Source organism: Stylophora pistillata, chromosome 9 (genome assembly GCF_964205215.1).
Source record: "Stylophora pistillata chromosome 9, jaStyPist1.2, whole genome shotgun sequence".
In the NCBI taxonomy this organism is placed as follows: Eukaryota; Metazoa; Cnidaria; class Anthozoa; order Scleractinia; family Pocilloporidae; genus Stylophora; species Stylophora pistillata.
Genome location: NC_142527.1, coordinates 26,520,201 through 26,534,672, shown reverse-complemented (window position 1 = coordinate 26,534,672; position 14,472 = coordinate 26,520,201). Strand labels below are relative to the sequence as shown.

The 14,472-nt window shown below is 39.0% G+C and overlaps 1 protein-coding gene across 1 annotated transcript; it reads left to right on the top strand.

Annotated features, from left to right (window-relative positions):
• The first annotated feature begins 26 nt into the window (after positions 1–26).
• Positions 27–2,097, top strand: LOC148724074 (uncharacterized). Its single transcript, XM_088734274.1, has one exon. It carries the CDS (start codon positions 520–522, stop codon positions 1,609–1,611), a length of 1,092 nt encoding a protein of 363 aa, XP_088590400.1. The 5' UTR covers positions 27–519; the 3' UTR covers positions 1,612–2,097.
• The last annotated feature ends 12,375 nt before the right edge of the window (positions 2,098–14,472 follow it).

Below are 14,472 nucleotides of genomic sequence, written 5' to 3'. Positions count from 1 at the left end.
AAGCAAGATCAGCTGAAGATGATAAGCACCAGTCAAGACTGTGCATTAGTCATAATGGACTGGGCAATGAAATTTATCCAGCTTAAATTTCGTGAGAAGCAGTCCGATTGGTTCGGCAAGAGAGGAATGAGTTGGCACATCTCGACAGTGATCACAAGTGATCCAAACCACAAAGGAAAACTAGAACTGCACTCCTATGCCCATCTGTTTGACACATGTCAGCAGGATTGGTTCGCCGTGTGTTCCATCACAGAGAGTACACTAAAAGAAATTAAAACCAAGAAGCCCCACATCACTCGAGTTTACCTTAGGTCCGATGAAGCTGGCTGTTATCATAATAATTCTCTCATTGCCGTAGCAAGAGACATCGGTCAGCGGGCAGGTATTGAAGTCTTTCGGTATGACTTTTCAGAGCCACAGTATGGCAAGGATTGATATGTGATCGTATCCTGTGCCCAATGAAAACATGCATCCGACGTTTCTGCAACGAAGGACACGACATTCGTAACAGCGGGAGACATGAGAAAGGCGCTCTCTGAGAGACCAGTGAAAGGTACATCCGCGTGCGTATGTGAAGTTGACGAGTCTAAGAGAACCTTAGAAGTGAACAAGATAGATGGTTTTAGCAAGCTACACAACATTCAGTTTGGGGAAAAATGTATACGTGCGTGGAGGTCGTACGGAATAGGGCGTGGCAAGGAGATTTCTTACGACCAGCTAGTTTCAAATGACCAAGGGGACACCGCTCTCGTTGTAAGTAAGGAGTTCTTCGCTTTTCACAATCCACGTGTGTATGAATACACAGTTCTTGGAACAGAGGGTTCAAATGAAGATGATGATTTGGACGATTCAAAGATGGACATGTTTGAATGTTCGGAGCCTGGATGCGTGAAGAGTTTCCAAGCGTTTTCAGAGCTCGAGTTACATTTGAACTTAGGGGACCATTGTGTGAAGGATAAAAGGCTGTCAGAAACAGTATATGATAAGCTCCGTAGAGATTGGGCAGAGAGGTTTACTAAATCAGTCAGCATCACTGACGAACCACATTGCGAAACTAGTACCCACCAGGTTGTACGTGACTCAATGCCTCCAGCAAACACTGTCAGTATGGGCTGGGCCCTACCCAAGCCACGAGCAGGATCCACTAGATTCAGTTGCAAAGTTAAGAATTATTTAACAGCGAAGTTTGATCAAGGCGAACAATCAGGGCTAAACGCTGACCCTCAGCAAGTTTCAAATGATATGCGAAAGGCAAGAGACGAGCAGAACAATAGGTTGTTTGACCGAGACGAGTGGCTTACCAAGAGCCAAGTGCAGGGGTTTTTCTCTCGCCTTACATCAAACAGAAAAAGGCAACGAACTCCCTCAGAAATCGAGCAAAATCCGAAGGAACTATCCCTAGTGGAAGAGGAAGCTGAACGACAACGGCTGATGGAACACATCCTTAATAAACTAAAGCCGCAGCACCCTTTGTTCTACGATGCCTTTAATCTGTGCGAGTGCGCAAAGGAGAATAAGCTTAGTCTCTTTAATATCGCAATGCTCAAAGAAATCTTCTCGTTTTTTGAAGTACCATTTAAATCAAGAGACAGGAAAAAAGGACCTTATTGAGCAACTGAAGTCATTTATACAGGAATGCCAATGCTTTAATTAAACTACATCAGAAGCTGCATAGCCCAGGAAAACAAATGATGGTGCCTGTGGAGTGAGTTTGTTTTAGAACAATAGGCACAGCCTCAAAGTAACCTGATAAACAGTTGTACTCAGCGAATTAACGTACTCACTTCTGAGAAAATTCGCGAAAATCTCTCAAAATTTGTCGTTATTAAGTTTGTGGCGATGTTCTTAACTCGCAAAAATTAAAAGAGAAAAAAGAAAGGAAAAAATACTACCCTGACCGTGGGAGATTTTAGTAGCATTTACGCGTAAAGATAGGTTTGTGATTCTCTTAATTTCGAGAAATTAATGATATGTGAATTTTGCAAGAGTTTATTAAAATACCAGTTTGAATCATTTGTATTATTTTTCAATTTCTCCCGGCAGGATTCTCCTACTCTCGATGGCTCAATCATATTGCATATGTTCGGGATTCGCGTTTGGTTCGGCGACAAGACAAACCTTTGAAACTAGATGTTGCGTGACCTGGCGTAACTGACTCAGTCACGTTGAAAAAGTAAACATGTAAAATTCACCTCTTCAACAAATACCGTTTTGAAATGATGAATATATGAATACAGTATATAGGAACTGCGGAACGAGAAGAAGTTCATCACAATTATAGACGAAACTTTTAATTTGCGAAAATAAACCTGAAAAATTCATGCTTGAACGTGTTTCGAACCCTTGACTTTTGCAACACCGCCGGTTCAGCGCTCTAACCATCAGGCTAACAAACCAACTGTGATGCCATTCTACAAATGATGATGAACAACTTGCTAACCATTTAAAAGGAAAACTTTAGGAAATAGCTGGAAGAAATGGTCAAATCGGGCAAATTGGCCACAAACACGAGTGAAATGAGCAACTTCTTCAACAACAAATTTCGTTGGCACGTCGTTGATAACTGAAAACATAGGCTAGCGCTCTTGAACATTAACTGAGTTCTTCAAGTCCAAAAGGGATAATACAGTAACGTTTCCACTTCTGTGGAAACTATTGTTTGCATGGTCAAATATTGCTAAGGAAACTAGTTTGGACGCGTGTGTCGAAAAACAAGGAACGCATACAGCTAATTTGCATATGACTACAGAGAAAGAATTTTCTGAAACATTTCCGCCATGCCATGTAAAACGGACAAAAAAATTTTTTTTATCGATTTTGATACTTCATTAAGGAGTTGGTACTTTATCTTCAAGTAGTTTTAGGCCGTTAGGGCTTAGAAATCGGATTCATGTGTGGATCGTGTTATCTTTGGTTCCGATCAAAATGGCGAATTTGTTAAATTCGCAAAGCTCTCTGCGGCGCGCCATTAAGAGTGCCCAAAAGTTCTATTCCATAATTTACTTATTAAGTGTAAGTGCTTATGGGCTGTAATAGATTTGACTCTAGATTAGGTCCCACATAAGAGAAAATAGCTTTCAACCACATGTACCTTACGCATCACAAATTTCAGTGCTCGAGGTAAGTATTTTGAAAAATTTGTAACTCAGTGAAAAATATATACAGTGTGATTATTTTACCGTGAACATAATGGCAAAAGGTTGATCTTAGACATATAAAATAGAAAGCTCGTTAGAATTGAAAATACGGCTACAGCAGCGATCGACTTTTGTAGCTAAATTATGGAGGTCGGGAGGGGGGAAACTGGGTGCCTTTGAGGTCACCTTGAAAAATATCTCGTAAAAAGTGAAATTATCAGACTGGTTCAAAATAAACGCAATATTTGTTCATGGGATAGAAGTCTCGACTTTTACAGTAAAAATCAGGGAAATCGGTGAAGGTCCGAAATTTGCCTTATCCGTTCTTAGGCGGACAGCCTCTTAAGTTGCCTAGAAAGACAAATCAAGTAAAAATTTGAAGATAAATCAGGCAATTTTATCATAAATAGAGAAAAGACCTCAAGTCAGAAATATGCATTCTGTGATTTTTCATCCCATAATTTTTTGTTTACAGCGTATATGCACAAAACCTAAAAATCTTTCTTGTACCTGATTCAAGATTTAATAGATAAATCAGTGAAATTCAGCAGGGAAAAACTGGAACCAAGGGCCGATATGGTAAGGAAAATAAGTCCTAATCGAGGACAGAGAACGACATAGACTTCAAAAAATTTCTCACCTATCTCACGCACGTGCGCGTTTGAGACCGCCGTGGATAAAAATTAATTTTTCACGTCTGTTAATCTATATCCCTCGCTTTCCTTGGTATCAGAACTGTCTGAAAGAAGCTCATCGGCATATTTCATTTTATCTCTGGAGGAACCAACAGTTTCTTTAGAGTCCGAGTTGCAAAATTTTTCCAATTATTGGAAAGCTGATTTTCATCCAGGGAAGTGCTCGGTGACAGTGTCTGCTCGGAGTTGAGTGGGCGATTTCTTTCTTCAAACTCATCTTCCTGTTTTCGTCTTCCAGAAAAATGTCTTTCTTTTCTTCAAGTAGACAGATCTACTTCTCTCTCCAGCCATTTTCGATAACTTTTCCTTTGATTTACTGCTCTATGTGCGTTGAATATCACATTCGACTGAGACCCGGACTAAAACTGCCTCTAACTCTATCCCATAATCGTTTTGTCCCAGAAAAACTACCCAAATAAGACTAAATAAAGTGTATCTCGTAAGCTCCCGCCCGCTTGGCTTGGTTGCCACAACACCAAGGCATAAACAACTGATAAATTTTTAAAAATGCTATTCTCGTTACCATGGTAACCAAGCCATTAGCCAAAGCAGGAATTTTAAAGTCGCTTAAAAAGGTAAAAATAATGAAAATAAATGGAAAATTATTTTTCCATAGTAAAATTAAATACCCAAAGCTACAAATTCTGAGGAAAACAAAAAAACTGAGTTTGGGAGCAAATTTCAGGTTTACCCCCGCCTTAATTACTTCATGCAACAGAAAGTTAAATATGGCCTAGGGTCATCAAGTTTAGGTGAGGAAGATGGTGGAGTAATTACAGCGCCTCTCTTTACCAAGGAGATTTTATGGGTAATTGCTCAACTTCCAAGGGAGCTGACAGGTTACCCAGCATGAAGTGAGATGCCATACAGTTAGGAAGATGCTGGACTTATTACAGCACCTCTCTTTACTGAGGAGACTTCATGGGTAATTGCCCAACTTTGCAGGGAGCAGACAGGTTGCCAAGCATGAAGTGGTTAATGCAATACAGGAGTATTTTTACAAGTTGTGCTGTATTATGTCAAGCCGGTAGAGTAAAATACTCGGCGATACGACACACCAAAATGTCTAATAATGCAGTTAATCATTATCCAACACACCAAGTTGTTATTCAGTGTGGCAAATTTCAGATATTTATTAACAGGGAATGTGACAGAAGTATGCGAAGCAAAATGGAATTGGCACATTGTTGAGTTGCTGTTTCTATTTTCTTCAGTAAACGACAAAAATTTCATTGTTGTCTAAGTGCTTTTCTTCATTCGATTTATATTATAAATTTGAATCAATTTTCACCAGCTATTCCAACTCTCCGTCGTCAGAGATATAATATAAATTATCCGCCTTTTTTTTGTAACTTAAATCCAATTCAGTGTTTGTGCAATACAAGAAAACCTGTCTAACCGGTTTTCTGGAGTACAAATACCATGTGACATTTGTATTCATCTTGGGTGTTATTTGTACTCCATGGAGTGTAGTTGGATAATAACACTGATTACTTCCCACTTCAATCAGAACCTGGGAAAGTGGGAGACCCAGTGGCCCTAATGATTGGTGTGGTGGACTCTGATCGAGTTTCAGACCTGGCCAGGTTCTTTTATTACTCAGACAAACAATGCCTCTCTCCACCTGGAGTACAAAGAGACTACCAGCAAATTGTCAGGGTCAAACAGAATGAAAAGATGGGGGGTTACCTTGCAAAGGACTAGCATCCCATTCCAGGGGGGAGAAGAAATACTCCTTGTAATTTCATGCTATGGAAACCATTAAGCTGAGCTCAGCTGTATGGGCCACTTTACTCAAGAGTAGATGGGAGATTAAATGAGCCTTTTTTTTTTTTTTTTTTTTTTTCAGAAAAAATAAGAAACAGTCGCCAACCTCTAAACTCTTCTGGTGTCCAATCAGAGAACTGATTTATGCCATACACAGCAGTACCATTTAATTTCAAGTCTCTAGCATTCAATTTGGCATGTATCTCCAGGCTTTGCTATAGCTTGAGGATATCAAACATATATAAATTAAGGGTATACTGAGTGGCATTAAGCTTAAAGGAGATTATATCATTGAATGATTTCAATGAAGTATGGATTGCAATTCCTTTTATGCTATTTATCTACAAGTTTATGAGATGTAGTGCATGCATTTCAAAGTCGCATTGTTGCCACATCCCTTTCCTATGGCATTTGGATAACTGAAAAGTAAAATGATGACCAGTAGTGCACTTAGAGTAAATATGCATTATTATAATTTCTCTATGTGGAGAAATTTAGTTTCAGTTTCAAACATCAAACTTGAAACATGAAACTTAAAATTTTAAAAAAATAAAGCTCCAAGAGGGAGATGAAAAAACTCGGAGCCCTACTCCATGGAGTACCCTATGGAGTAGTAATAATAATAATAATACAGTTCTTAAAAACGCATTATACATAATATAAGTCTCAATGCTTTTACATAAGATTTAAAATAATTACAAAAATAAGATAAAAATTAACTATAAATCAAAAGCGATTTTAAAAAGGTGAGTCTTGAGCCTGGCTTTAAAGGAATCTAAGGTTTCGGAATATCTCATAAAATCAGGAAATTTGTTCCAAAGCATAGGGGATGCACACGCAAAGGATCTATCACCATAGGTAGAGGTTCTAGATCTTGGGACAGACAGATTGATGGACTTTGAGGAACGGAGGGAGCGGACAGGTGTATAGAGAGCGAACAGATTTGCCAAGTAATCAGGAGTACCTAAATGGAGTACCCCTAAAAGTCATGTATTGGTCACTGATAAATATATCTTATTATACATTGTAGTCACCATCTGTCTTCTCATTGTCTAGACGCCCACAGTTTATTCTGGGAAACAGCGCAACCTACAGATTATTCACTAATCTGTACCTACAGATTAGTGAATAATCTATAGGCTGCGCGCGCAATGCATGATTTTCGGTGGACAGTTTGTGGGGTTCTTGCAACAGCACTCAGTTTAAGCCGGGGCAGAGCTTCACAAAACTGACCTCACAAGTTATCGCCCATTTTGATGTACAAATATCCTTTGTCGCCGTAGTCTTCTCCCCAGGAATTTCTGACGATCCAGTACCAAATATGGCCTGATATTGGGAAGGGAAATAGTAATCAGTGTTGAGTAGAGGAAAAGTTCCAACTCTACCCGCATCTGAATATGAAAGCTTTGAGCCGTTTGCAAGAGTCCAGAGCTTGAGAGAGAATAAGAGGGACAGTCAGCTTCACGTTTCAAAAATTATCTGCTGAACAATTAATGATCAGAGACTTAAGTAAAAAAATGACAAAGACCTAAGTAAAAAAATTAAGTTACTTAATTATTAAATTACTTAAGACTTGAGTAAAAATATTTTCTGAGAAAAACGTACGGCTCTACCGCCCTACCGCTACTCGCGAATGGGTGGTTGAAAGGTATCCATTGAGTCCTGTACGTCATTCATTGATATCCACGTGGAAAATCATTCAAGAGAAAAGAGAACAATACTTCCAGGGCAACTCCGTGTATTGGTGTCAAGAATGGTGAGTAAATCGCGTAATTTTAACAGCTTCGCTCCTTGTTCTCATGCGAATATAAATGGAACAAGTAAAACTTCTTAAAATTTTGACTGTGGCTCGCATGACTCGCATGGCTAGCCCCTTGGCTCGCAGGTTTATAAAACTCAGTTTCAAACCGCCGGTTTCAAAGATACGTTTCCAAGATCTCTGATGTTGTGATCGACATCTTCGGCGAGGTCTTAAAAGTTAAAAAGGTTGAGAAGAGGGCTTTGAAAGACACAATCGGGAGTATAGAGAAATCCAAAAGTACTTCAGCTCTTATAGAATCCAACAGCATTGAGAGCAACCGTGGTAACTTCCAGATTTCGGCATGCGTAGTTGACAAGAACGAGCAGGTTGGTGTTACCCTCACAAGTTGCTACTTTCAGTTCACAGAAAAAGAAGAGGACTATTTCTTCTCGGAGAGAAAAGGCAGGAAATAGCATTGCAGATGTTTACAAGTCTTTGTTTTGAAGCACGTTCGCGAAGAAGTGATTGAGACTTTACCTTTAATGGCTTAACATTTACGTTATTCTTGTTCCCCTTTGCTAAAAAAAATGATTGTTTATAATTTAGAAAGAACTGAATAGTTCGTTTCTTTCGTTGAAGACTGCTTATTTGTAATCAGGGTGTATACCTGAAAAGTGCTCATTGGAAACTTTTGATTCCCTTCAATGAAGCAACTGTCAGCACGGTTTGTTATCGTAGGTATGTTAGTTTATTTGATACCAAACCTTCGAAGGATACAATTGAAAAAGGCGAGGTGTAATCATAATGTCTAAGCGTAGGCCATGTTTTTCTATAAACACCTGTCTTTGGTTCACTATACATCTTTAATTGATTCCTTCATAGTTAAGCTTTGAAAGTTTGTGCATGATACGTAGCAAAATTAGAAAAAAAAATTTTGCTTTAGATACATCATTCTTGGAATTAATGTAATAGCGGCGAAGCTGCAACAATTTAGGAACCAATGATTATCCAACTTGAACTCACTAGTATAATATTTTTCCATGATAGACTAAGAAATGTACTTGAAAGATTGAGATGCATTAAAATGCCTGGTGAAATATTTTTAGACCCAGAACTCGTGATTTCCAATGTGTTGCTTGACCTGTACAGGATGTCTTCAGAATGCTGGGATTAACGGTAAAGGACTTTGATTTTTTCAAGTGAACCAAACAACAACATAACACTTGTAATGCCCGCCCATAAATGGCTTTTATACCATTGTAATAACTTCAGCATCATATCATGAAGTGTATTGTGCACGTATCGCTTAGTCTCATAACGCTATTTATTCTTATCTCGCTTATTCTTTATACATTCCATTTGATCATTAATTCCTTCAAAGGAACAAAGATCCTATCCAAGTATCGTATAGCATATTTTCAATTAAGAAGTCTACCGTGCTGTTTTCCTTATCACTGCGACTTTTGATTGTAATCGATTCTGTAAAGACATTGGGGCACTCAGACCATCCCATCACCCGCAAGTACAATGGTTTTTCCATTACTGGAATCATTATGAAAAATATAATTAATTTAATGGTAACTCGATGGGTGTTAGACTCAATATGTAATAACATGCTTCAGTTGATGAGGGAAATTACTGAGTAAACCTACGTAGAAGTCCAAATGTTTTCGCAAGGAACTAATGATTTCGAATGTGTGCTTGACCTACGCGTAATGTCTTCACAATGCTGAGGTCAACGTCAAAGGGGTTTGTTTTTTTCCTTTCAGTTAGATACTACCATTTAGGTTTAACCATGAAGCATGAACGTTTTTTCATGTATGTTTATTTTTCAAACGAGACAGTTTCCCATGCAGACAACTGTGACGATTGGACCAATGAAAATGTTTCGTTTGTAGCACGAAACTATGAATGTTTTGTCAAACAAACTTGGCACATCATGTTCACAAGGTGTGCAGGTTTGACAAAATTAGTCATCCTTTCAGGTTTGTGCTGAACACTTGACGCTCGTGCAAATATGTCTCTAGTGCAAATGAAGGTCATCTATGACTAATATTCTTCCAAGCGTATCACTGCCTTTTTGATAGGGGAGGAGGAGCTTTTGGAGTACGATTTCCAAACTTTCAAGCAACTTATTGTAAGAGAAGTCCCTTACCTAGCCAAAATAACAAGCCTCTCTGCTACGCCACTTCAAATAACAATGAATGACGAAGTCAACGAGGTCGACATATCTCCAGTATATTTTGCGTTTCAACTCAAGGAAATACTGTCAAAAGGAAAAACATCACCTTATAAGCATTTACATTCGAATCGCCATCAGTTCAGGGGGTCGGGACTGATTAGTGTGAAGTCAACATGAATCCACCACCAAATCGGCCAAAACATTTACCAGCATTGTAAAGACATCCTATAGGTCAAGCAGTACATTAAAAATCACGATATCCGGTCTTTGTGAAAATGTTTCCATCTCCACCTATATTTACTAATTTCCCTCACCAAAGCATTTTATTGCTTCTGTTACATTTCTCAGCCCATTAACTATAATAGTAAAACATTTTCCCAGTAGGTTTAAGATATATAATCATAGCTTCCTTATCAAGTTAATGCATTTGCCCTGCTATTAAATTGATTCCAAATTATGATTTTTCTACGTGTAGTTTACAAAATGTTAAAGTTTAACTATAAAGGAATCGATTAAAGACGCATAGTGAACCAAACCCAGGTGTTCACAGAAAAACATGGCCTACCCTTTGACATTATGATTATACCACGCCTTTTTCAGTTGTCATGATATCCTTCGAGGTCTCGGTGTCAAGTAAACTAATATACCTACGATAAAAAACAATTTCTAATAGCTACTTTGTTAAAGGGAATTAAAAGTTGCCGATGAGCACTTTTCAGGTATATGTCCTGATTACAAAAGAGCAATTTTCAACGAACGAAACGGATAAGAGGGACAAGGGTAACATAGATTGACAGAGGTAAAGTCTCATTCACTATCAATTCGCAAATTATATCCGTGCTGAATAAAAAACGTAGACAATAATGTTCAGCTCTTCCTATGCACCGAGACCATTTATAGGTTGAGATGCGAAAGGAAGCGCGTGACTCTGTTGCCCAGTTTCTGATTGACTTCTTCGCGAACTTGGTCGTAAACATCTTCGTTTAAAATGAGGACTTCTGCAGACACCTGCAATGTTATGTCCTGCTTTTCCCTCCTCGCGAAGAAATAGTTGTCTTTTATTTCTGTGGACTGAAAATAGCAACCAAGGTGGGAAACGCTAACCTGCTCGTTCTTGTCAACTGTGCATGCCAAAATCTGGAAGTTACCACGATTGCTCTCAATGCTGTTGGATTCGAAAAGGGTTAACGCACTTTTGGATTTCTCTAAACTCTCGATTGTGTCTTTCAAAACCCTCTTCTCACCCTCGTCAACTTTTAAGGCCCCACTGAAGACGTTGATCACAACATCAGAGATCGTAAATTCATTTGGAAAGGTAGCGTATCTCTCGAACGGTTTGAAACTTTGCGTAACCCACCCGACTTCCGACGCCACCTTCCTATAAAACGCGTACCAATCGCTGGGGTTAGTGAGGCGGTTGTACTTCTTGTTTGCTGCCAACTGAGAAAGCAGGGTGGAATCGAGCACGTCCTTCTTCCGTTGCTCATTGGTCACGGAACTAAAGAAAACAAGACTGCCTCCATCGACGAAACCAGTTTCAGAAAACGCAATGGGACCAATTCCTGGGGTGTGGAATACTCTTCAAGTTCGATCGTTTTTATAATGTTAGTCAGGTCCATTTTGAAGGCAATGAAAGGGAAGAGACGAAACAGGCTTGTGGTCTACCTTACGGCCCCAATCGGAAAATAATCTCGAGAATCGATTGATAATAAGCGCCATGAGCAAGAGACATGTATGGTGATGAAACTATACTATTGGTCAGGTTCGACGACACAAACAGAGCGGCTTAAGCGCTATATTGGGCTTTACGTCGATAACAAAAGCTACTGCGGAAGTTTCTGCCTTAAAGACCTCAAGCGTGTCAATAGCGTCTTAATTCAAAATTTGTCTAATGTACTATTGTGAGTTCTACATGCATTCCCTCCCTTCTCAGACAAGACTGACAACCCGTAGGACTGAGAGAGAACATGCTTCGTACGAGTGACCTGAAGAACATATGTCCTTAAAGAGGTCAGCGGCGAAACAAACCATCTGTGACTGACAACTGATTCGAAGAAATTTAGATCTATACTTCAAAAACGGTGTGGGGCGCCCCTTCCTTCAGAGGGAAATGAACTGGAGTCTACAACAGACGGACTACGAATGCAAAGAATATTTTCTAATAACTTAACCTCTTCTTGTAAGTATAGAATGTAAAAAGAAGAAAGGAAAAAGCCTTTAAAAAGGGAAATAGAAACCAAGCTCATCAAACTCTTATTGAGAAAGGCAAACAATTTTTAGACCAAACTACTTTCTGAATGTTTTAATACACACCATTTTATCAAAAATGCCTCCCACAGTGATTGCACGGTACATCATGAGCAGTTTCCGCAAGGACTATATATGGAAACCTTACAGAAGTAAGTTAACATTACTGATGATATCGATAATAAAGCGTTACTCAAATTGGAAAAAAAGCTAAAAGCCAAAGTATTGATTTTGCATAAAAGCAAGTCTCTTTCCTTTACGTACATTTAGCTCCTTAAAAAACGAAAAAAAAAAAAAAAAACCAAGAAAAAAGGAAAACAAGACGATATCGTTAAACTTGACCTGCTGCAATGTTCAAAGCAATGTTCTGTTCGCAGCTAATTTTAAGAGTCTAGAAATCCAGCTGGCGGACAAAATCTTTAGCGCGTTTGCCGAACTTGTTGATAACGGCTAGGCGAACTTGCGCGTAGGCCTTTTCGTTTAGGGTGAGGACTTGAGTTGACTTGTGTAATCGTATTTCTCGAGACTCGTAAGAGAAGAAAAAGTAGTCGCTCGATTCCTTATCGGCATCAAAATAGGCACCAATGAAAGCAAGGTTGACCTGATCATTGCGGACTGTGCATGGCAGGATTTGGAAGCGACCATCATTGCCTGATGTACAATTCTTATTGAACAGAGTTAGGCCCTCTTCCGACTTTTCTAAGCTATCCAAGGTGTTCTTTACGACTGAGACAAGTTGCTTGTCTTCACCAACCATTGCGCTCAAAAGCTCCAAGGTCACCTCGGATAACTTGAAGGAAGCATCACTAGATGATATTGGAACTAAGTCAAGCGCGAGTATAAGATCTTAGGGCGGGTATTATAAATGTTGTTTTTCTGGTTGACTCTAAGCCAAAATATATGTATAAAGGAAAAAAAAAAACCTCTTTAACATTGACCTCAGCATTGTGATGATATCCCGGTTAGGTCAGTGCAGGCAAAATCAGTGTTATGTGTTTTTTTTTTTTTTTTTTTTTTTTTTTTTTGTGATTTACTCTACGCCGAAAATATAAATCTAAAGGGAAAAAAAACAAACCCCTTTGAAGTTGATCTCAGCATTGTGAAAGATATTACGCGTAAGTCAAGCACACAATCGAAATCATTAGTTCTTTGCGAAAGCACTTGGACTTCTACGCTTCATTATAATTAACTGAAGCATCTTATTGTACATTAAGTCTAACACCCCTCGAGTTACAATTAAATTATAGTTGGTGATGGGATAGTCTAAATGCCCCACAGAATCAAAAGTCGCAGCGATATGGAAAACAAATGACTAAAGGCTGATAGTTTCTAAAGAAACTGTTTGGGGCTGCGTCGGTGGGGGTAACGAAATAATATGGATATACCAACAAAGTTGAAATGGTAAATTGGCCATCGTAACGATTACAAGAGCTGACGTTTCGAGCGTTAGCCCTTCGTCGGAGCCATATGGAAAACAGCACGGTAGTCTTCTTTATTAAAAATAATCTATACGATACTTAGGTAGGATCTTTGTTCCTTTGAAGGAATTAATGATCAAACGGAAGATATAAAGAATAAGGGGGTAAGAATACGTAAGCAGTATGAGAATAAGCGATACGTGCACAATACACTTTATGATGCTGAAGTTATTACCTGGGTATAAAAGCTATGGGCGGGAATTACAAGCGTTATGGGTGATGCAATACATTAGAAATCACGAGTTTTTGTTCTAAAAAATGTTTCCCTAGGCATTTTAATGCATCTCAATCTTTTAAGTGCATTTCTCAGTCCATCGTCGAAAAATGTTAAACCAGTGGGTTCAACTGTTAGATAATCATTGGTTCCTAAATTATAACAGCTTCGCCGCTATTACATTAATTCCAAAAATGATGATGTATCTGAAAGCAAAATATATTTTCCCTAATCATATCAAACTGTTTCCCCACTGCGATGGACATTTGTTTTTGTTGGTTCCAGCCTGGCGCGGCCGCTAACCCAGGTGCGCTCCTGAGCAAATTTTCAAAATGGCGGACAAGCCTAAGAGAGAGATAAGAGAACCAAAGCGATTCTGCAACGAATACTCAGCATACACCCCCGTTAAAACGGTCATTTCACAGAGAAAAGATACAAAATTGTATGATATTGAAGTCACAGAGGTTGACAAACTCAACAAAAGACTGAAAATTCACTACATTGGCTACAGTACACGCTTCGATGAGTGGAGACCCTTCGGGGTTCTGTCCTCGTGTACCGGTCCTCAAGAGCCAATACAAAAGCCCAAACGATACACAATAGCTAACCGATAACTCCTAAACAAAGAAAGAACAATGGTAATTCCCTTGTGAACCGGTAGACCAGGACAGAACCCCCTTCGGGGACGGTGAAGCATCTGAATATTTTCCTTCGAAATTGTATAGATTAGTAGGCTGCAACAAAAATTTATGGGACGACGTTTAGGGTAAAAACAGCAATCTAACCTGAAAAAAATGTACTTATTCCGACTCTTTCGGAAAATAACTTTACAAATCTTACTTGTTTATCTCGTAAGTAAACGATGGTGAAGCGCTTTCCGAGCTACCCGATTCTTCTCCCACTGCTTCCACGCTTATAAAACAGGTAACGAGCAAAAGGAGGAAGGTGTGGCTGTTTTGACTAGCCATTTGACGAGGTTCAATCTGCTCCTTGTTCGACAATTTACATATC